This window comes from Canis lupus, chromosome 25, assembly GCF_003254725.2.
Source record: "Canis lupus dingo isolate Sandy chromosome 25, ASM325472v2, whole genome shotgun sequence".
NCBI classification, from domain to species: domain Eukaryota; kingdom Metazoa; phylum Chordata; class Mammalia; order Carnivora; family Canidae; genus Canis; species Canis lupus.
Genome location: NC_064267.1, coordinates 26556446 through 26580605, shown reverse-complemented (window position 1 = coordinate 26580605; position 24160 = coordinate 26556446). Strand labels below are relative to the sequence as shown.

General features: G+C 44.8%; 1 protein-coding gene across 4 annotated transcripts; it reads left to right on the top strand.

The window, feature by feature from the left end:
* The first annotated feature begins 518 nt into the window (after positions 1 to 518).
* LOC112669652 (L-threonine 3-dehydrogenase, mitochondrial) lies at positions 519 to 23524 on the top strand. Of its 4 annotated transcripts, none has more exons than XM_025462914.3 (10): positions 1040 to 1140; positions 1541 to 1579; positions 10933 to 11131; positions 12781 to 12823; positions 13050 to 13120; positions 14980 to 15129; positions 15230 to 15402; positions 16408 to 16498; positions 18040 to 18309; positions 18632 to 23524. In XM_025462914.3, exons 3-10 carry the CDS (start codon positions 10948 to 10950, stop codon positions 18769 to 18771), a joined length of 1122 nt encoding a protein of 373 aa, XP_025318699.1. In that variant the 5' UTR covers positions 1040 to 1140; positions 1541 to 1579; positions 10933 to 10947; the 3' UTR covers positions 18772 to 23524. The 4 variants fall into 4 exon arrangements, with proteins under 4 accessions (XP_025318700.1, XP_025318698.1, XP_025318699.1 ...); XM_035719119.2 differs by lacking the exon at positions 1040 to 1140 and adding an exon at positions 10737 to 10820 and having other exon boundaries at positions 1290 to 1579; XM_025462915.3 differs by lacking the exons at positions 1040 to 1140; positions 1541 to 1579 and adding an exon at positions 519 to 783.
* The last annotated feature ends 636 nt before the right edge of the window (positions 23525 to 24160 follow it).

Sequence of the window (24160 nt, the reverse complement as noted above, 5' to 3'; positions counted from 1 at the left end):
TGAAAGGTTTTATTTATTTATTCATGAGAGACAGAAACAGGTGGAGACATAGGCAGAAGGAGAAGCAGGCTCCCCGTGGAGAGCCGGGGCATTAGGGGGTTGGGAGGGGCTCCATCCTAGGACCCTGGGATCAGGGCTTGAGCCAAAGGTAGAGGCTCAACCGCTGAGGCACTCAGGCGTCCCACATCATAGATTTTTAATGTTGGAGGTCGCTTTCCTTAGAGTTTTCCAAACTCCTGACGTGCTTGACAATTGCTTGGGGATCTTTAAAAGTGCGTGATTCAGTAGACGGAGTGGGGGCTACCTTGAACCAAGCCCTTAAGCACGGGTTGATTGGTGGCTCTCACCTTGGACACTGGAATCACTTGAGGGGCTTTAACAAAACAACTTAAGCCTGGGCTCCTCCCCCTCCAAACCTCCCAAAGGAGATTCTGATTCGCTCAGGGCTGAACGCAGCCTGGGCACTGGGAGGTTCAAAAAGTCCCCGGGGATCGCAGTAGGCGCGCAGCATCACCTGGAGGGCTGGTGGAGCGCAGCTCGCGGGGCCCCGCCCCGGAGAGCCTGACTCTGCAGGCCCGGGACGCCGCCGGAGACCTTCAGGTCTAACAAGTTCCCAGATGACCCAGATGATGCTCACTGGGCCGCTCCGTGCCCTTGGGGGGTGATGCTTCCCACGTGGGAAACCAAGAGGACAGGATTCGCTCAAGGATTCGCTCTCCTGGCTCGGGGTCCTGCGCTGCGTCCTCGGCCGGTCCCGCCCCGCTCCCCAGGTCCCCGGCAGAGGTGCTGCACGCCTGCCCGAGCCGGTTCCCGCGGTGGGGTGGGGGGTGGTACGGGGGGCCGATGCCCGCGGAGGGGGAGGCCCTTGCAGAGCTGCGCGCACCCTGACCCTGCAGAGGGGCCCAGGCCAAGACGCGCAGCCTGGACCTGCCGCCGCGGGGAACTCCCTCGCCCGACCGGTCCAGCACCCCGGCCCCCTCGTGACCCGGGGCCCCCGCCGAGGAAGGGGATTGGTGCGCGGAGGGGCGGGTTCAGGGGAGGAGGGGAATAAAGGCGCGGCGCACGGGGCTGCCCGGCTCTCCGCCCGCGGCCGCAGCTCGGGTTCCCGCGGCGCAGCATCCGGGGCGGCCCTGCGGGAAGGTCAGTGCGGGGGTGGCCGGACGTGCCCCCCGGGGCTGTGCCCGGGACGGATCCCCGCTGGGCGCGTAGGCCGACGTCGCGGGGCCCCCGGTGTGACCCCGGGATTCCAGCCGACACCGGGGCCGCGGGGGGGCGGGGAGGGCGGGGCGCTGCTGGGGTCGACACGTCCCCTTCCACCTTGCGAGGACCCCCTCTGCCCAGGAATAAGGGTGGGCGCCACGGTTCTCCGGCCGTTTCCCGGGAAGGATGCGACCCCACACCCCCTCCCCCAGGGCCAGGCCAGGCCGGGGACCCGTGTGCGGCTCTTGGGTCCCCTCCTCGCGTCCCGCAGAGCCAGGCCTCCTCCAAGACCCTCTGTATCTCAAGCTTAGGGCTCTGGGTTTGTGTTTTGTTTTTCTAGGCTTTTTTTTTTCCCCCTGGCTTTCGGCTCATCGCCAAGGTAAGTCCGGACTTGACCTGCTCGTGCAGTCTTTACGTTGGGCAGTTTGCTAAGTGCTCTTCGTGGTTCGCTCTGTTAAACGCTCTCAGCAGGCGGGGGTGGGGGGGGGTATCTGAGCCCTGGGCCGGTGGGTGCCCCCCTCCGCGCCCACGCAGATGAGTCCTCTTTGTCTTCTTCCTGGGTGCCTGGTCGCATCCCTCCTCTTTTTTTTTTTTTTTTTTAAGATTTATTTATTTATTCATGAGAGACACAGACAGAGAGAGGCAGAGACACAGGCAGAGGGAGAAGCAGGCTCCCTGCAGGGAGTCCGACGGGGGACCCGATCCCGGGACCCCGGGACCTCATGATCACGCCCAGGGCCGATGGCAGGCGCTAAACCACTGAGCCACCCAGGGATCCCGCATCCCTCCTCTGGAGGGAGACGTGTGAGGGTGGTGGAAGGAGGGTTTGTTTTTTTTTTTTTTAGTATATTTTTGTATTGGAGTTCGATTTGCCAACATAGCATAACACCCAGTGCTCATCCCGTCAAGAGCCCCCCTCAGTGCGCGTCACCCAGTCACCCCAACCCCCCCACCCACCTCCCCTTCCACTACCCCCTTGTTCGTGTCCCAGAGTTAGGAGTCTCTCATGGTTTGTCTCCCTCTCTGATATTTCCTACTCGTTTTCTCTCCTTTCCCCTCTATTCCCTTTCACTATTTTTTATATTCCCCGTATGAGTGAAACCATATGATGATTGTCCTCCAGTTGGCTTACTTCACTCAGCATAACACCCTGGAAGGAGGGTTTGTTTGAGACTCCACGAATCCGATTTCGCACCCCCTCTTGGTGGTGTGTTTGCCTGACCTTGGGCAGGTCAGTTCATCCTGCGAAATGGAGAAAAGATCCCAGCTTCAGGGGTAGTTGAGGGTTAAGTAAGAGTTCAGGAAAGCAGGCCTTTCATCTGTGCTGCTGTAGTCAGGGGCCTGATTTTTTTCCTTGGGTCAGTTCTATGAAGAGTACACATTGCTTATTTAAGGAACAGGACGATTTAAAGGGGATACTGGGGCAACCCACCTGGCTCAGCGGTTTAGTGCTGCCTTCAGCCCAGGGCGTGATCCTGGAGTCCCGGGATCGAGTCCCGCATCGGGCTCCCTGCATGGAGCCTGCTTCTCCCTCTGCCTGTGTCTCTGCCTCTCTCTCTCTCTCTCTCTCTCTCTGTGTCTCATGAATAAATAAATTTTTTAAAAATCTTAAAATAAAAGGAGAGACTGCCTTGCGAATGTGTTATTTAAGCATTATGGGTCTTTACAGCAAAGAGGTAGGAGAACCTGGGGGCTTGGGGGGGCCGGGGTGGGGGGGCATGGTTAGTAGCTTCCTGGTGCTGGAAAATTTGGAGCCTGGAAGTCGTCAGCCAGGCACATGGCACCTCTTTAGTGAAAGCAGTGTCCCAGAGTGCAGGGTAGGAAGCCCCACTAGGAGGGGTAGGGAATGGAGGTTGGGAGCAACCCAACACCCCTGGGACTGGGAGAGGAAACAAAGCCAGCAGGAGGACAAGATAGGTTTTAGCAGGTTTATAAGCAGAGGGAGAAAAACACATTGGGGAGTTAAGTGGGACAAGATCTTGAGAGATTTTGTTTTTTAAGAGTTTATTTATGAGAGACACAGGGAGAGGCAGAGGGAGAAGTAGTCCCCACCCCCCAGCAGAGCCTGATGTGGGACTGGGTCCCAGGACCTGGGATCAAGCCCTGAGGCAAAGGCAGCTGGTCAACCACTTAGCCACTCGGGTGCTCCAGGGCTTGGGAGTTTGAATGAGACTGGGGTTTGGTAGGCACCAACTGAACTGTTAGGTTTCTGGAGGCAGCACTGATCTCTATTGCGTAAATTTTGTAGCTCCTCAGCAATATAGGTGTGTGCAGACCATTTGTTTTTTTGGTTTTTTCTTTTTTTTTTTAATTTTTATTTATTTATGATAGTCACAGAGAGAGAGAGGCAGAGACACAGGCAGAGGGAGAAGCAGGCTCCATGCACCGGGAGCCCGACGTGGGATTCGATCCCGGGTCTCCAGGATCGCGCCCTGGGCCAAAGGCAGACGCCAAACCGCTGCGCCACCCAGGGATCCCTGTTTGTTTTTTTCTTAAGTGAATTTAAATATTTTAAATTGTGGTTGCAGTCACATAATTTAAATTTACCATGTTAACCATTTTTACGTGTATACTTTAGCAGTGTTAAATTTAGGTTACTGTGCAACAGATCTGTAGAACGTTTTCATCTTACTGAAACTATATGCCAAGGAATTAAACACCGATATTCTTTCCCCCTAATTCCACACCCTTAGTAACTATCTTTCTACTTCCTTTTTCTGTGATTTTCATTGCTTTAGGTACCTTGTATAACTTATAAGAGTGGAGTGGTTTGGTAATTGGCCTTTTGTAACTGACTTATTTCACTTTGCATAGTGTTCTGGAGGTTTATCCATGTTTTAGCATGTGGCAAGATCTCCTTTTTCAAGGCTGAACAATATACTGTTGTGTGTATATACCACATTTTGTGCATCCATCCATTTGTCAGTGGCTGGATACTTTTACCTTCATGCTTTAGTGCCAGAGATATTACTTAATACGTTCTTATTTACTGTCTCTATAGCTAAGAATGATTAGAGCTAGGATTTGGTGAGTACTGACCTGTATCAGGTATTGCCAGGAATTGCTCCTAAGAGCTCACAACTTTGTGAGAGAGACAGCCATGTTGTCTCTTGGCATCTAAGACCAATGTATACAAAACCAAACTCAATGCCTTCTCACCTCACCTGCTTCGTGCAAATTAGAGACTTTAGTATTCTTCTCCTTGATTCCTTAACCAGCACCACCCCCCATATCCATACATGACCAAAGCAGCCTGAGCTCTGAGTCTCTATCTCCGTCAGTCCCACCCTCTTCATGAGGTCACTGCTGTCTTAGAGTTCTGTGGTTCCTGCCCAGAGGGCACACGCCAAGAGTTGGGGAAAGTGGTATAACAACCACCCCTAAAGGCCTGGGCTGGGGAGGCACTCCCTTCTTTCTGGAGAAGAGTCTATTGACCTGTTTCTTTTTTGTCCCTTTGCAGGTTAAATAAACAAGGTGCTTGAGAGAGAAAGTCTGTGGACTATAATCTAATCTTTAAAGAGGGACTGAGACTGTTTGATGGATTCTCTCTATATAAATTTAATAACTAGATTGGCAGAGCAAATTTTACTGTAGAACAGCTCTTCTCAAAGTATGATCTGGGGAATCCTGGGCTTCCCTGAGATATTTTGTAGGGTCTGTGAGGTCCAGCTATTCTAAAAAGAAGACTAAGTTGTCATTTGCCTTTTACATCCTTTCTCTTAAAAGCATACAGTAGCATTTTCCAGTGTACACTGACTTGGGATGAGCTTTTCCTCTGATTAATGAAGTGTGTTTGCGTGTATTCCAGAATCTTGTGTTTCTAGAACCTTCTAAGAGTAAGTAGGCTTGGAATATAAATAAGTGTTTTCAGAGGTGAATTCAGTTCTTAGTACTTCTACTGTATGCTTACTAGCTACCTTCAGTTATACCCATTATCACTTCTGCGACCTCATTTCCTTTAATAAGTCATCACTTTGAAATCCCTAGGTTTTCCGTGTGCCTATATGGAAAGAAAAATAACAAAAAGTAAGTATGCTTCATAGTCTTGATTTGAAAACTTTTCTAAATTTTTAAATGATATGAAAGTATTCTTTTTTTGATATGAAAGTATTCTAAAATGAAAGGATACTTATGTATTTTTTAAGGATTGTTGGCTAAACAGGGGGATGCTAAGAAAACATTTTTCTACTCAGAGCTGTATCATCCATGTCTATAAATGCTGGGGAAAAAAAAATGAAATGATCTATCAGAGTTCCTCGAATAAAGGAAGGGAGGAATTTACTCCAGAGCAGTATACAGAACTAAATAAGACCTAAAAATGTGATCAATTTTGACCATTTTACAGTTGTTAGAAATTTACATTATGTGTCTTATATGCTGGAGAACCCTTTTGAATCATATTATGGTGTCAGTGCTGTTAACTCTGAGATCAACTATTCCGAATCCTCTGAAGAAAAATGAATTGAGTGACCTAAATGTAGTTATGATGAGCTCTTGAAAAGCCAAAAATGATTTGTTATAGCTTTCCAAACTAGAAATGAAAAAGCTTTAAAGCATCTAGTAGGATAGGTTATAAGATTGCAGTGGCTGGAGAAACACAATAAAGCCTTGTTTGGATAAAAAAAGCATTGAAAGAAATCATAGCACTGTCACTTTGTAATAATATAGAAACTTGTCAAACTAAAAATTTAGCTGCAAACATGAAGACTGAGTTAGGATCTTAACAGAAGTGTATTTTGTCTTACAAATGGAAGAATTTGGGTGGCTCAGCAGTGTAGCACCTGCCTTTGGCCCAGCTTGTGATCCTGGGGTCCCAGGAAAGTGTCCCACATCGGGCTCCCTGCATGGAGCCTGCTTCTCCCTCTGCCTGTGTCTCTGACTCTCTCTCTCTCTCTCTGTCTCTCATGAATAAATAAAGTCTTAAAAAAAAAAAAAAAAAGGAAGAATTTGCAGTCATGGCTGGATTTGTCATTTTGTTTGTATTCATCTGGTATCAGCACCAAACCAGTCATCAGGGAGTATCTTTCTGGCGAACACTTAGCAGCAAACACAAGTAGTGCCAAGGTATTCGGTGTAGAATAACTTATTTGAATTTCATGGTTTATTTTGGGACAACTAGATTGAATTTGCACTGATGGGGCCAAAGCAATGCTGGCTAAAACCACAGGTGTCTTTGCAGGAATCAAGGCAGTGGCATCAAAGTACTAGTAGATGGTCTTCATGTGCTTTCTAAAAAAGAAAAAATCTGCCAGTTTTACTTAGGAATGCCTTTTCTGTAACAGTAAAATTGTTAGGTCTTCAAGGGTCAATATTTAATAAAATGTATCTATTTATTTATTAAACATTTTTAATGCCAGGGGGAGGGGCAGAGGGAAGAGAGAAGCAGGCTCCTCGCTGAATAGGGAGCCCCATACTGGCTCGATCCCAGGACCCTGGGATCATGACCTGAGCCCAAGGCAGATGCTCAACCGACTGATCCACCCAGGCTCAAAACTTATCTTTACAGTATGGCTTGTGCTGAGGGGATGCACTTGTTTGTGTTAAGGTGTGATGGCTATCTTGAAGTAAAGCACTTTAGTATGATTGAATTGTAGGTGGAACTGGCCACTTTTTTTTCCTTATAGAAAATCATTTTTGCCTCAAGGAATGACCGAAAAACTAGAGTTATTCATGCTTATTCATACAGTTTTTTGTTTTATTTTATTTTTTTTAAGATTTTATTTATGTATTCATGAGGGAGAGGGAGGGGCAGAGACTTAGGCAGAGGGAGAACCAAGCTCCTGTGGGGAGCCCGATACGGGACTTGATCCCAGGACCCTGTGATCATGCCCTGAGTCAAAGGCAGACGCTCAACCGCTGAGCCACCCAGGCGTCCCGGATGTAGTTTTTAAAAAATGAACCAAGTGAGCTTGTCCCTTTGAGGAAACAACTAATGGCATTTGTTGCCTGTTAACTTGTATCTACCACTGTGAGCTTGATAGCTTCTCAGTATTTAGAAACTTTCTGATAAAATCACTATGACCTTTTGATATTCTATAGTGAAGTGTGTTAACACTGGGAAGTCCTGCATAATTTGCTGAACCAATATTTTCCAAAAGACCAGTGCACAAAATTACAAAATTCTTCAGGGGTAAAGATCTGCTCCAAGCACTAGGTAGACCAGTGGCTTTTAAGATACATAATCCAAAAGGTTCACTGATAATGGCTTCAGATTCTACATTGCAACTAACCTTTACAAAACTACCACGTGTCCACGTGTCAAGTTTTGGTTTGCAAAGATGAGTATCCAGAATTTTCTGAAAAGGCTTTTACAATACTGCTCCCTTTTCCCAGTATTTCACTTCGTGAGTCTGGATTTTTTTTTTCTATATACTTCAATTTAAGTAACAGATTGGGTGCAAGCAGATGAGAATCCAGCTGTTTTCCATTAAGGCAGACAACAAAGATGTACAAACAAATGGCACTCTTTTTGCTATTTTTTTAAATATAATTATTTCATAAAAATTTTTATTGGCTTTAAATGAATTATTATATTAAACATTCATCTGTTTTGCTTTCTAACACAACTAGCATTGTTTGATGTAAACCACATGAACAGAAGCTCTTCAGAGTCCTCAATATTTAAGAATATAAAGAAGCCCACAGACCAAAAAACTTGAGAACTGCTGCCTTAAAAAAAAAAAAAAAACTGTTGCCTTAACACTATTCAGTTGAACTTGGTGAGAGCAAGGTGATAATCTTGACTTGGAAAAGCTATTTGCTGTAGATGGTTGGCAGTTTTTTGTTTTAAAGGTTCATGCATTGTTAATCAAAGCAGTTGTATGATGGGGACGGTAGTGCTGCTTGGTGGTTAAGAGCTGCATCACTCACTGACCTGGGCATATAGTGAGATAGTGAGCATCAAAATGTTAGCTGTTAATCAAAGTGAAATAAGAAGGACCAACTCAATTACAAATTGTTCACATGGCTAACCTAAAATGCTTTATTTTCAGTTAAGAATGTGAGCCTCAAAAAAAAAAAAAAAAAAAAAGTGAGCATCAGCGTGCCTGGGTGGTTCAGTCGGTTGAGTGTCAGACTCTTGATTTCAGCTCAGGTCATGATCTCAGGGTCGTGGAATTGAGCTCCACATTGGGCTCTGATTGTGGAGCCTGCTTGGGATTCTCTTTCTCCCTCTCCCTCTGCTCCCCCCCCACCCCAACTCTTAACAACAAACAAACAAAAAACCCAACAAGTGTTGGGAACTGTAACGAGGCCTCTGGGCAGAATCTCCCAGAAGCACAGTTATAAGACCCGATCAATGAAGTGAATGCTGATGGTCATGGTGCAACAGAGCCCCAGAATTTCTGACAATGCTGGCAAGAAAAATGAATGAAACAGTGAGGGAGAAATTGGAGAGCATTCCATGTGTTTGATAAGGATGGCAGTGACTGTATGAGTGCTGGGCTTCACCGTGTGATGACAGACCTGAGAGAGAAGCGAGCAGATGCTGAGGTTGACAAAATGGACAGGGAAGCAGATAATCATGGTGATGGGCACATGAACTGTGAAGACTGTATACATGATGACAGCACTGTGTGGACATTGTATAGAATGGGTTCAATTTCTTGTACCAAATTGTTTATTTACCTCTTCTTTGTAACTTCTCTATAAAAGGTTTCCCCCTGCTGTCCAAAAATATACATGTATAGTGATTAGGATTTCATTCCTCTGTTTTCTTCCCTTATCCTACTGTCATTGTCCTGAAACCTTATTTGAGCCAACTGATCCAGTCACATGTTGCACATGGCTTCCTCTGGATAAATCTAAGCCCTTCTGCACACCTCATCCTAAATGGAATTGGTCAAATGAGGGAAGATCTGGGTTATGCCTTTTTTTTTTTTTTTAAGTGGTTTTCATTAGGAAGTGTCAGCATGTTGTAAAAGCGAGGAGCCATAACTCTATATGTAGAGTATGGACAGTCAGCAACATGTACTTCAGAGTTGCACTATTGCAAAACGGGTGTATTATCCATGTACTCATACAGTATTTTTTTGTACTGCTGGTCCTTTACTAGAAACCTTTTCTTTTATTGTTACTTGCTTTTTTTTTTTTTTTAAGATGTATTGATTTATTTATGATAGAGAGAGAGAGAGAGAGAGAGAGGAGCAGAGACACAGGAGGAGGGAGAAGCAGGCTTCATGCCGGGAGCCTGATGTGGGACTCGATCTGGCGACTCCAGGATCGCGCCCTGGGCCAAAGACAGGAGCCAAACCACTGAGCCACCCAGGGATCCCCTGTTACTTGCTTTTTAAACTCTGTTTAGCCGCTTAAAGAAAATCTGTTTATGGCACAGTTTGCCTCAAGTCCATTCCGAGTTATACATTTGTTTTCCAATAAGAAAATTACAGTTTACCACCTTCTGCTCCCCCCACCCCCCAAAAAAGAATCAAGAGTTCTTACCTGGTTTCAGATGACCACAATGGCTGTAAGGATGATTAACCCAAAGGTCTTCCAAGGGATATTTGGGCCTTTCCTATAATGTGGCCCACAGTGCGGACCTCTTGCATAGTCCTGACTCCCCCCTCCCCCGCCCCTCCCCCCCTCCCCCAGCAGCCAGAAATGCTGTAGCAGAAGCCTCTCTCCTACTTGTTTGGCAAAGTTCGCTGGGACGAAGAGCCCCAGGGACTTTGAAGGGCTGTGTATTACTGTTCTCTTAAGGCCCTGAGTTGAGTGTGGGAGCAGGCTAAGTTCAGATTTTAAACAGTCTTCAAATGTAGTTGACAAATATAAGATGGTTAGATCTGGTGAGCAACTTGGAAGGTGGTAGGTCACCAGAGTCAGCTCTGAAGGCTCATCTCCCAGCTCTTGGAAATCTTACCATGGAAGGAAGCCATAGGGCCATGTGCAGAGTGCAACAGGCCTGACTTTAGAGGGTGGGAACCAGTGGAGCAGGCTAGGTGGCTCTGATTTACTATTTATTCTTGCGACATGCTTGCCTGGGTGTGAGGGATGGAATCAGCAAAATGAAAGCCCTGCATGTGCCTCTAGTCTCAAGCCTTATATGATCAGACCATCTTGACCTCTGAAGGCCAAAATGGATTCATGGTCCAGAAGCAATAAAACTGGTGAGAAAGAGGAGAAAGACTAAAATGTACATGATCTGGAAGGAAAGAAGATGGCTCTTCCAAATTGTCCTAAGAAGAGGGCAGTAAAAAAAAAAGTAGTCACAGCTTATGGAGTATCACTGAGGGCCTTTCTATCTTAACCACCTGCTTTTCTAGTTGCATTTGTTCTAAAGAGAACATCTAGGCGTTAGCACAAGATTTGTAGGGCATGAGGTTATTTAATCTGGGGCCCATATGTGCCTTCCCGTGGTGTGTGAACAAATTGCTTACAGTGGTAAAGATGTGAAGACCTCGCTAGGATCCCCTGACTTGGTGTATCTGGCATTTCTGGCTCTATGTGGGGTCACCTCCACCGTGACCATTAGATGCAGTTGATGTCAGCATTATGCGGTTTCAGTTCTAAATCTCTGCCCGGCTTTTGTCTGCCTGCAGTGTTTGATCCCCTTTGCAGAGCCCAGCTCACCGTAGGCTCTTGACCGGCTTCCTGTCGGCCCACTCAGCAGCCTCTTTAGTTCGGTTCGTGAGTCCAGCTTGCTTTTTGCCCATGAGCTGACAATCTTAGCTTGCGTTTGGAGAGGTTGGGAGAATAAAAGGTGGCATAATGAACCCTGCTCCCCTTTTCCTGCAGGGTGTTTGTAGAGAAATGCCTCTCGCTAGGATGCTGCGGCAGGTCGCCGGCCAGATGCTGGGGAGCCCAGCCTGTGGCTGTTGGATGCCTGCCCCGCCGCTGCGGTTTCTGGGCACCTCCCCTCGGCAGATTCCAGCAGATGCCAGCTTCCACTCCGCCTCTTTCTCTGGAACAGACCAGCCACGTGTCTTAATTACAGGTTGGTTTTTTTTTTCCCCTTTTTTCAGGATTTGCAAATTGATCCTCTTTCTTCTTCTTTTTTTTTTTCTTGTGCTGTTTCTGCACGGCTTTGTGTTTGGAACAGCTCCCATGCCACCAGCCAACATGTATTCATCAGAAACAGCCTTTTCCACTGTTGGCTTCCTCCAGGATCCCGCAAGCCTGAAATCCTCGCTGTGCCACCGTTGCCAGTGCTTTGTGTCCATGTCGTGATTCTGTATTCTCTGAAGGTCGGCTGCAGGAAACCGGGAGCAGAAGCTGCTGTGGAGCCGGGGTGGCCCGGGGGTGAGGGCGCTCCTGTATAGGGAGTGGGCAGGGACCAGGGCATGGGCAGCGCATCAGGTGCGTCTTGCCTTGGCCAAACTCCTCAACCTAAATTCGATGTCCTCGATTCCCAGCAGTTGTTGCACATCCAAGGAACCTGTCCCCATCATCTTACAATGTAGTTGATCACGTCGTCGCCAGAGTTGCTCCTTGTGGCCCTTACCTTGTGTCCACCCAGCCCCTGCTGCCCTGCCCTCCTTGCTCCGGGCCTTCCCTGGCACTCCACACCTTCCAGCCAAACCAACCCCACCTCTGACTTGATGGACACACTTTATTTCCTTCTTCCCACCAGATTGTCTTTCACTGGCTTCTGACATTTCTCACTGTGTGTGTGTGTGTGTGTGTGTGTGTATCTTCACTACCTCTTTCTGGTCTTCTCTGGAAATGGACTTAAGGTATAGTCATTTCCCCTATACACCATCCTTCCTGGTTCCAGTCCGATGGCAACAAGTGCTTACAGGAAATCCCACTTTCTGTATCACCCTACCTCATTTATTTCTCCCAGATGAAATTTGTGGTTGCCTCCTCCAGCTATACTCCCAGCCTGCAGCATGCCCATTCCTACTGGTGGCATTTTCGAGCCTCTAAATTAGGAAGCTCTAATAGTCATTTTTTAAAAAGATTTTATTTATTCATGAGAGACACAGGGAGAGAGGCAGCAGCCTAGGTAGAGGGAGAAGCAGGCTCCCTGCAGGGAGCCCAATGTGGGACTTGATTCCAGAACTGGAATTATGCCCTGAGCCAAAGGCAGATGGTCAACCACTGAGCCAGGTTGTCCCTCTAATAGTCATTTTTAGTTTTCTTTAGGGCTCCTTGTCGATTCAGTTGTCTACCCTTTTAACAGATGGCTTCCTGGTTTGTCCCCTCTTTCCCCTCCCCTACCCCAGCCCAGTTCTAATGGGGGATGGGCTTCTGGGTAACCCCACCCAAGGCTGATCTCAGACTGTTATATTTAGCTTTGAGTGTTTTGGCACCTGTCGTACTCAAGCTTCAAATAATAAGGGCAGGTCTGAGGGGATTGCTGGCCCAAGGAGGTAGGAGGTTCGACTTTCTTGTGATTGTCCTCTTCCTGCACCCTTGCTTGCCATCAGTCACTCCATGGAAAGAGTTTTATCTCTACAACTAATATCACCTACATTGATCTCTGTCCTAGCTCGGAAGATATAATTTAGTTCCACCAAGTCAGACTGGGGCTTTCCCTAATTAGCTGAGATTGTCATATAGTCTTATTCTGCTACTACATTCTGGAAATAACTGAATTGGTTAGATTTGGATTAAAGTTCCACTTTTTTCTTCTTCATCTAGGGGGTCTTGGCCAGCTTGGAGTGGGGCTTGCTAACTTTCTGAGGTAAGAGCCCAAAAAAGCTGAAATTGAAAATCTGAGTTCTTCAGTATATATATCTTGTCTTTGGCAATATTTAATCATTTTATTTTGCTCTTAGTATCATAGACTTGTAGCAGATCCGTGGCTCATCATTTACCACGCTGGGCCTTTGCCCTATTTGAGACAGTGTTTTCACTGGACCAGGTATATCCTAGATGTACAACTCACAGGTCTTGATTTTTCCCTTCAGGAAACGATTTGGGAAGGACAGTGTGATTTTGTCTGACATAAGGAAACCCCCCGACCACATCTTCCACAGTGGTAAGAGATCAAGACGCCTTGCCTTTGTTTTATCTTTGATTTTCAAAATGCAGTTAGAGAGGTGGCTCATGGGATCAGCTCATAACCAGGCTTGTGATGAAAAGAAAGGCGTTATTAAGGCTCAGTTGTGTGACTTTTAAAAATTGCCTGTTTTGGGGCACCTGGGTAGCTCAGTCGTTTTAAGTGTCTGATTTCTGATTTTGCCTCAGGTCATGATCTCACGGTTATGAGATCGAGCCCTGGGTCTGGCTCCATGCTGAGTGTGGAGCCTGCTTGGGATTCTCTCTCTCTCTCTCTCTCTCTCTCTCTCCCCCCCCCTCCTCCCTCCCCCCCTGCTCTCCCACTCTCTCTCTTCAAAAAAAAAAAAATCTATTTTGGTCCCTCATAGTTCTGTGAAGTGTCTACAGTAATGCTGCTGCTTGTTCAGGTGTTACAAGAACAGGAGCGCTCTTCTGAACTCGAAGTGAAGTTGGGAATAACATCTTTGGATCTTATTTGGAATAGTATTTTCTGAATAAAAACTTTGATTCCCAACTTTTTGAGGTTTTAGTTAACTTCTCTGCTCAGAGGGAACACCAAAATCAAGTTCTGTAATGAGGAAAAGAAACTTTAAAAATTTGGAGCAATTAATCCTCCTATTTCAACACAGACTTGCTCTTTAAAAAGGGCCACCTGGGTGACTCAGTGGTTGAGTGTCTGCCTTCATCTCCGGGCATGATCCCAGGGTCCTGGGATCGAGACCCACATTGGGCTCCCCGCAGGGAGCCTGCTTCTCCCTCTGCCTAGGTCTCTGCCTCTCTCCCTGTGTCTCTCAGGAATAAATAAATAAAATCTTTTTTAAAAAATTTACTATTTTAGAGGGGGAGAGTGAGAATCCCAAGTAGGCTTTGCATGCTGAGCACAGACCTGACACAGGACTCAATCCCACGACCCCAGATCATGACCTGAGGTGAAATCAAGAGTCCAGTGCTGAACCGACTGAGCCACCGGGCGCCCCAACATAGACTTCCTCTTAAACTGCTGTACACACACACAAACACTTCAGACTCCTCAAGTTTTCTCCTACCTTACAAACATTTTTAGAAAGTCTCCTGGTCCTTCCTGGTTCCATGTCAGCCTTCAGCTTGCTGGTACTTTGCTGTTAAGTGGGTGCCACTGAACAAAACCTGCTCTGCCTAGCTCAGGCTTGTGGTCCTTCTATACCTATACCAAGCTCTATGTTCTTTTAAAAATCCACCTCTGGGGCGCCTGGGTGGCTCAGTGGTTGGGCCTCTGCCTTCGGCTGAGGGCATGTCCCAGAGTACCGGGATTGACTCCCACATCGGGCTCCCCTCGAGGAGCCTGCCTATGTCTCTGCCTCTCTCTCTCTATCTCTCATGAACAAATTAAATCTTAAAAAAAAAAATCCACTTCTATATCCTTTTTAAAATATGTCACTTTTCATCAGAGTGAAATGTAGGGGTGGTTATTAACCGCATCAACTCTGGAGCCAGCTGACTGGTTGGGAGCCCAATTCTTCTACTTATTCTCTATTTGACCCTGGCTACTGCTGATTTCTCTGTGCCTCCGTTTCCTTCCCAGTAAAATATATCTCTCAAAGATTGTATGAGAGCTAAATATACAGAAAGCCCTTAGGACAGTGCCTGGCAAGTGTAAGTCCTGTGTAAGCACTAGCTATTATTACCTGGGGGTGGTTGGGGTTTTTTCTTCCATAAGCAAAATGCTGCAGAGTGTCCAAGTGCCTTAGTCACCAAGCGGTCCTAGTGGAATTCACGAGTCAACAGGGGAAGGGGTGAAGGGCCACTTAGCTTTTTAAATCCCAAACTCGCACTTCTGTGGTTTTGCTGTGTTCCTGGTAGGCCCATTTATTTATTCCGACATTCTGGATTACAAGAATCTTCGGGAGATCGTGGTAAACAACCGCATCACCTGGTTGTTTCATTATAGCGCTTTGCTCAGTGCCGTTGGGGAAGCAAACGTATCCTTGGCCAGAGCCGTAAATATCACCGGTAAGTTTCTGGGTCTTGCCCCAAATGGTTGGTTTGCCAGGCTTTTTTTCAGTTCTTTGGTAAGAGATTTTTCAGACGGTGGTGTGTCCATTCGTTTCAGGATTGCATAACGTCCTGGACGTCGCAGCAGAGCACAATCTGCGGTTGTTTGTGCCTAGCACGATCGGAGCTTTCGGACCTACTTCTCCCCGGAATCCAACTCCTGATCTCTGTGTTCAGAGGCCCAGGACTATCTATGGGGTGTCCAAAGTCCACGCGGAGCTCATGGGAGAAGTAAGCGCTGTTTGGCAAGATGACTCAGCATTGCCTTTTCTATTCTTTTTGCCTCATATGCTTGCTGATTCGTCTTTGGGGGGATCTGGCCTAGCCCCCAGAACTGCTCCTACCGAGTCCTGTTTTTGCCAAGTGGCAGGGTACTGATAGCTCCAGAAGGACTCCTTGGCCTTTGGCCATGTGCTAGCACTCCGTGCTTCCCAGAGGCCCCACGATGGCACCCCCTTCTTCATTTGCTGCCTGCAAATGTGTACTGCTCCATTCTTTCCGGCTCCCAGGATTGGCAGTTAGGGGAGGTGATTTTAAAACTTTGTGTTATGGAGAACGTCAAATGACTTTTGGTTTTATTTATTTATTTATATAATTCTATTTATTTATTCATGAGAGACACAGAGAGAGGCAGAGACACAGACAGAGGGAGAAGCAGGCTCCATGCAGGGAGCCTGATGTGAGACTCGATCCCGGGTCTCCAGGATCACGCCCTGGGCCGAAGGCAGGCGCTAAACCGCTGCGCCACCCGGGCTGCCCTGGTTTTATTTTCTTAAATACTCTTCGTCTTTATAACTCCACGGCAAATGTGAGCTGGTGTCTGCTCCCTTAGCCGATGTAGCTGGCCTTGCCCTCCTCTCTCAAAGTCCTCTGCGCACTGTCCAATGCCGCACTGTGGGAACATGCTCCCGGAGGGCTGTTCCGAACCGCAGCAGTGACTCTTCCAGAGGAAGGTTGGAAATCAGTGGAGGCTGATTATTGACCGTGTTGAAATGTCACCAGAGTGACAATTTTTTTTAAAGATAAAAACTTAAGGGTTATTTATTAAAGAAAGTGAGTGGCTATTAGAAATTCTACAGTCTCATTTTTTTTAGCAGTATTTTAATAGAACTGCATGGAAATATACTCCACACGTTCTCCCACCCCATCCCTAAGGCCCCAAAGAGCTGTTTTTTCATTGCATTGCTCTATCTGATTTAAGGATTTGTTTTAAAGTAGCTTTTGTCTTTTTCGTAGTATTATCATTACCGGTATGGGTTAGATTTCCGATGCCTGAGATATCCTGGAATCATTTCAGCTGATTCCCAGCCTGGAGGAGGAACAACTGGTAAGTGCTGTTTTCTGCTTCTGCTCATTAGATGGGCTTTCTAGGTGCCCCGAAGAGTGGCAAGGGACTGGCCGTCTTTTTAGCTGCGTGCTGACTTTCTACATCCCCTCTGGCTAGTGCATCTGAGAAGCTCATGGAATCCTGTTGACTTTAACTTGTTAAGGGCAGCTCATGCTGGTGTTCCAAATGCAGCTCAGGATTGGCCATCCACAGTGCTGAAATCAGATCATATTCAAGAACAAATTTGTCATCTGCGATGTAGGAAGACACCAAATAGGAAATAGCCTCTTTCTTTGAATCCAGCCTTTATTTCTTAATGCAGAAAGCTCCACGAAAATGGACTATATGTATGCATTGCATATCTTAAAAGGAACGTAAGTATTGTTACTATTATGAGTTTGGACTCAATCATGCATTATGTTTGGTAACTCCTGTATTAGAAATCCTCCCCATGTGAGGGGTCCTGAGGTACAATATAAAAACTAAGCCTTAGGCAGCCCCAGTGGCCCAGCAGTTTGGTGCTGCCTTCGGCCCGGAGTGTGATCCTGGAGACCCGGGATCGAGTCCTACGTCAGTCTCCCTGCATGGAGCCTGCTTCTCTACCTCTCCCTCTGCCCCCCTCTCTCTTTCTGTCATGAATAAATAAATAAAATCTTAAAAATAAAATAAAATAAAACATTATAAAAGCTAAGCCTGATAAAATCCAAAGGATTTTAAAGGAGATTTTCATTTGGGTTACTTTTTAAAAAGCCTTTGCCTTAATACAGTGCTTCTCCAGGTTTGCACTGGGAATCTCTCAGGATCCTTGGTCTTTTTCAAGGAGTCCAAGAAGTCAAAGCTTTTTTCATGTCAGTATTAAGATGTTATTTGCCTTTTTTCCACTCACCCTTATGAGTGCCCTGTGGAGTTTTTCAGAGGCTGTGTGAGGTATGGCAGCACAGTGGCCTAAATGCACAGGAGACCCCAGCTGTCTGCTACTAAGCCAGGCAGTGGAGAGATTGTCAAAATGTAAAACACGCCTGATTCTTTTCACTAAATGTTCTTTTGTTTGGAATATATGTTCTTGTATAATATCATACATATGAATATGTTATTGGGTTTATTATCATTTTAAGATGTAGGAATATTTTTTTAATGCTCAGTTAATTTCTGATGTAGTAGGGCAGCCTGGGTAGCTCAGCAGTTTAGTGCCGCCTTTGGCCCAGGGCATGATCCTGGAGACCCGGGATTGAATCCCACATTAGGCTCCCTGCATGGAGTCTGCTTCTCCCTCTCTGCCTGTGTCTCTACCTCTCTGTCTCTCGTTTATTTCTCATGAATAGATAAATAAATAAAATCTTAAAAAAAAAGTTTATAAAAAAATTTCTGATGTAGTAGATATTGATAGGACCCACACTGTAAGACCTCCTTGGGGGTCCTCTGTGTTGTTGAGGATCATAAAGAGGTTCTAAGACTAAGGCATTTGAGAAACACTGCCCTAATGCAAAAGGCTCATTCATCATTTTGTTGTGAGAAGACCTACAGACAGGATTCTCTTTCAGACTATGCGGTCCAGATCTTCCATGATGCCATAAAGAGTGGCAAATTTGAGTGCAACCTGAAACCCAGCACAAGGCTCCCAATGATGTATATTGATGACTGTCTCAGAGCCACCCTGGAGGTCATGGAGGCCCCAGCAGAGTCCCTCTCCATGAGGACCTACAATGTCAATGCCATGAGCTTCACCCCAGAGGACCTGGCCCAGGAGGTTCTTAAGCACATACCAGAATTCCAGATTACATACAACGTGGATTCTGTTCGCCAGGCCATAGGTTGGTACATCATTGCAAACTCCCTGAAAACCCTGAGCAGGGTTGGAGTAGAAGATTCCTACCCTACAGCTTTGTGTGAGATTTTAATAGTGTGTCCCAATTCACAGTGCCTGACACTGGACATGTAATGGAATCTTCTAATCTAAGAGGATGGCTGTGTATGAGCATAATGGCCACTCTGGTCTGCTCAAAGGAGGAATTTCAAAGAGTGAATCTCTTTTGTGGTACCTTGTATGATAGACCTTTATATAAAATGTTCTAGACCGTTTTTGCAAATATAGAGCCTGAGTAACTTAAGCTTCTCTTCCATGTCTTTTCCTAGCGGATAGTTGGCCGATGAACTTTGATGACAGCAATGCTCGGAAGGACTGGGGGTGGAAACACGATTTTGATCTTCCAGAGCTGGTGACAACGATGTTGAACTTCTATGGTTCTGATACCAGAATTGCGCAAGCTAACTGAGGGAATCAGAAGGGAGAGTTCATGTACCTGAACTCCTGGTCAACTGTCAAGGGAAAACCATAACTACCCCAAGGAACCTAGATTATGTGGAGTGGGAAAGACTCATTGGATGAAAGTTTGGCAGCTCACATTGAACTGCCAGATTGGAGAGTCAAGTTGGCTTTTGCATTTTCAATGCTGTAGGTTTGGTGGTGGGACTTCTAAACCTTTGGTGTTTGCCTAAACTTGCCCAAACACACATGTCACAGAATGAAGATTTTGGTCAGAATAGTTTCCATTTCCTTAATTCAGAGGAATTGACCATTTTGGGGAAGGTAGACATATGTGATGTTTGTCTTTAATTAAATTTAATTTAAATATCCCTCCTAAGACTCCATTATTCTCTTGACTAGACCCCAAAGATTACATTTTAAAGACTGTCAAAGATGAATCTCCTAATTTTAAGAGTGTACTGTCCCATCAGGACATAAAAAATGTTTGCTGTATAATCCCATGTGTTCATAATGTTCAAGACATTTTAACACTTCAAAAATGATCACTTCTAACTTACTTTTTTGTAAAAAGATATATCCATAGGAAATGAAGAATATCAAAGATGATCTAACTAGTAATGGGGAGCACCTCTTATTTTGATTACCTTCCTGCTCGTGAACTAAGTATTGATTACCAGGACTGTCATTCTTTTACCTGGCTGTGTCAGTCTCCTAGAGGAGCTTATATAAATATACAGATTTCTGGGTTCCATACCTTCAGATTGACTCAATAGATGCGGATGGGAATCTTAAAGCACCATCTTGTTATTCTGTTTCGGCTACAACCCACTGGACCAGGTCCAAACACTGTTTTCTAAAGAGAACTATTCTTGTGACAACATTTTCTTTTAATATATGTTCTTAGATTGAGCTTTTAGGATAGCCCCCTCAAACCCTTCTGAAGCAATTTCTATATAAAGATACACAGATTACTTCTTCCAACAGCCTCAGGACATCTGTGAAATCACTAGAGAGTAAAACTGCACAGATTAATCATGGGCATATTGGACAAAGCTGTCATGGACTAAGGCATTTCTGTTATGTGCTTAATGATGTGGTTGTTTGGAATTTTCAACTGTGGCATAGAAACATGAACTTTTTTTTTGGAGACATAACTGGATTTAAAATCTATTTAATTTTTGGGGTGCCTGTGTGTGGCACAGTCAGTTAAGCGTCTAAATCTTGATCTCAGGGTTGTGAGTTCATACCCCATATTGTGCTCTGTGCCAGGCCTACTTAAAAAAGCTATGGGGGGTGGGGTCGGGTGGATACCTGGGTGACTCAGTGGTTGAGTATCTACCTTTGGCTCAGGGTGTGATCCTGCGGTCCCGGGATCAAGTTGCACATTGGGCTCCCTGCATGGAGCCTGCTTCTCCCTCCGCCTATGTCTCTGCCTCTCTGTGTGTCTCATGAATAAATAAAATCTTTTAAAAAAGTAGAAAATTAATATAGCTTTTAACTGAAGAACTTCTAAATAATTGAATGATTTAATAGTTTATATAGTTTTTTCTCTTAAAGAAAGCGTATTATATTAGTGTATATTATTTTCTAAAACCAAACATTAATGAGGTTTTTTTTTTTTTAAACTTAGATATATTCTGTTAAATTCACTCGAAGTTTTGTTTGGGTTTTTTTCCCCCAGTTTTACTGAGAAATCATTGATGCACATCACTGCAAAAGTTCAAGGTATATTTCATGATGGTTTGGTTGTGAAATGATTGCCACAGTAGGTTCAACTGATATCCATCATCTCTTAGAGATACAATATAAAAGAAAAAGAATAAAAGGAAAAACAGGTTTTCTTTGTGATGAGAACTCTTAAGATTTTGACTCTTCACAGCTGTGCTATGGATCATCCAGCAGTGGTAACTGGAGTCATCATGCTGGACATGACATCTCTGGTACTTGCACATCATATCACTGAAACTTTGAACCTTTTGACCACTTTACTCCAATTCCCCCTCCCCCATCTTCCACTTCTGATAACCACAATTCTCAGACTGATTATTTTTTCTTTGAGGTTGGATTTTCTGGGTTTTTTTCCCCACCACATGTGGGATCCTACAGTATTTGTCTCTCTTGGTCTGACTTATTTCACTCAGCATAACACCTTTGGAGTCCATCCATGTTGTTGCAAATGGTAGGATTCCTCATCTTTTCATGGCTTAATAATATTCCATTGTGGATATATATACACCATCATTTCTTTATTCATTTGTCCATCAGTGGACACTTGATTATTTGCGTGTCTTGGTTCTTATCGATAATGCTGCTGTGAATATGAGGGTGCAAATGTCTTTTCAAGTTAGTGTCTTTGCCTTTCTTGGATATATTCCCAGAGTGGAATTGCTGGATCATAGGGTAGTTGTATTTTTAATTTTGTGAGGAACTTCCATAGTGTTTTCTACAGTGGCTGTACCAGTTTACAATCTGGTTGTAAATCTGGTATACAATCTGGTATACCAGAAGTGCATAAGGGCTCCCTTTTCTCCACATCCTCGCCAGTACTTGTTCTTTTTTTTTTTTTTTTTTTTTTTTTAAGATTCATCTATTTATTTTAGAGGGAGAGAGTACATGAGTGGGGGAGGGGGCCGCAGAGGGGAAGCAGACTCCCTGCTGAGCACAGATCCTGATGTGAGGCTCCCATCTCAGGACCCTAAGATCATGACCTGAGCCAAAACCAAGAATCAGACCTTTAACTGGGCCACCCAGACACCTCCCTCTTGTCTTTTTGATGATGGCCATTCTTAGAGATGTGAGGTGATACTTCATTGTGGTTTTAATTTGCATTTTCCTGATGATTAGTGATTAAGCATCTTTTCATGTACGTGTTGGCCATCTGTATGTCTTTTTTGGAGAGGTGTCTATTTAGGTCTTTTACACATTTTTGAGTTGGGTTGTTTTTTTGCAGTTGAGTTATAGGAGTTCCTTATATATTTTGGACATTAACCCCTCATCAAATATTTTTTCCCATCCAGTAGTAGGTTGTCTTTTCACTTTGTTGACAGTTTCTTTTGCTGTGCAGAAGCTTTTTAGCTTGATTTTTTTTAAATTATTTTGTTGCTTGAGCTTTAGGTGTCATATCAAAAAAAAAAAATTATCAAGATACAAGTCAAGGCTCTTCATTTGGGAAGGGCAGGGAGTGATCCTCAGACTTGGCTCTGAACTAATCTGCCCTGCCTGGGTATAGCATAGTAATGCTCCATTCCCAGGACTGACTTGTCTCTGAAGGCAATTAGCTCTGCCCACCGGTCTCTCACTTCAAGTGCTGCTGGGCCCCACAGCTTGCAGGGGTTGGTTGTGGCCAGCCCTTTCTGGTCAGATGGAACTGGAAGACATGCTCCACAGTGGGTGTGGCTGTGATTCAACTCCTTACCTGAATGTGGGCAAGCCAGGCTCTCAGGCTGGTGAAATTTCTTGTGTGAGGCCCTAAATCAGGCAGATGTACACCCTAAGTCCTTAGAACACATCGGCAACATGGCTCTGCAGGTGAGCCGTGCTGCTGGTTGGGATGACTATGAGGGTGCTTCAGGTTTGTGCTCAGTCTGCCAAGATCTGTGTGCCTGTGTGTTGCAAGCCCCTTGGCCCTTCGGTCACAATCAGATCCCAGTGGCTGAGCCCTGCAGATTCCCCTGCAATCCCTGTAGTACAAGATCAGAATACAGGCTCTTGCAAAGTGACCCACAACACGGGTGGCTGGTTCTTACCGTTGGGTTCTCTTCCTTCTGGGAGAACCAGAGGCTCAGGAGAGACCTCTTGGTGTGGTACTGCACTGGTCCTGGGGGATCGGCAGTCTGTTCAACTATTAACCAAGAAATGAGCTTTCCCCTCATTACATTCACATTTCATTAACGTTATTCAATTAGAGCATGACACGGAGTGGGGAGGGGTAAAGGGAGAGGCAGAAGCAGGCCATCCCACTGAGCAAGGAACCAGACACAGGATTCAATCTCAGAATCCCAGGATCATGACCTTAGTTGAAAGCAGATGCTTAATCAACTGAGTCACCCAGGTGCCCCTCAAGTTCACCTTTGACATTAACTTTTGTATTCTAACAAATCAAGAGTGAGTGATCTTTTGTTCCAATTTGCTGGACATGTAGCATTTTCATTTAAAAATCTATCCCCAACAAGACCCTGAGATCAACAGCCACTTGCTCTACCTAACTGAGCCAGCTGGATACTCCTAGAAGCAGCACTGTTTAAACCATATGTGATGCTGTTGATGGAAATTTTATCGCAAACCAGAACTCTCTCTCTCTGCATAATACCAGGGCATTCAAAATCCATCCTGTGATTGCCACACCATCACTTACAGTATTGCTTTCAGTGATTCTTAAACAACACTTAACGCTTGAAATTGTAGCTTTATAATCTCAGAGAGCGTTAGAAAATATGTTAATTTACTGCCTTCTTTACGGTCTGCTCTACCAGCACCTAGTATTAGCATTGCTGTAGATTTCTGAGGCTAATAATATATTTCCATCAACAGCATTTTGTTCAGGTTATTGACAGTGCTTAGGGTATCAAAAAGACTTTGTGATGTCTCATGTATAAGGTGACCCTCTCTAAGGAATACTTTTGGAAGAAAAATTTGCCTTATATAGGGGGATGTGTAATATTTTCTCTATTATTTTTGTTTGAAATCCTTAAGAAAAAAAGATTTAAGAAATGTATTAACAAGAGACAATAATTCATTAAAAAGAAACAATTAAAAATGTTTATTTTGACCAGTTCTTTTTTTTTTTTTTTAAAGAATCTATTAATTCATGAGAAACACACACACACAGAGAAAGGCAGAGACATAGGCAGAGGGAGAAGCAGCCTCCATGCAGGGAGCCTGATGTGGGACTTGATCCTAGGACTCCAGGATCACACCCTGAACTGAAGGCAGATGCTCAGCCGCTTAGCCACAGAGGCATCCTGACCAATTCTTTATTTAAATGTAAGTGTAATTCTCATGTGACTTCAAAAACCTAAAATATATAGATTACTGAGAAAAGTTTAAAGATAATTTACAGTGTGTAAGAATTAACCAGAGTAAGGATTGTGCTTTCCCAATTTTTTCACGTTCAAGGCATGGAGAAAATACATCATCAAAACATAATTTACAAATGTCATTCGAATATGCCATTTTGTGTAATACCATTTTTCTGTTCCATTAAGAAAGAAAAAACTTGTCCAATTAAACAGGCAATACTTTTACATTACTTGGAATTAATATTTTATATCTTACTGGAGGACTCCTTTTGACTTTACTAGACATAGATTTTTATCACTCATGCATACGTAAAAGGAAAAATAGTCAAATGCGTATTTGGTATACCTGAATCTGACTTTCTGAATCACTTTTGACTC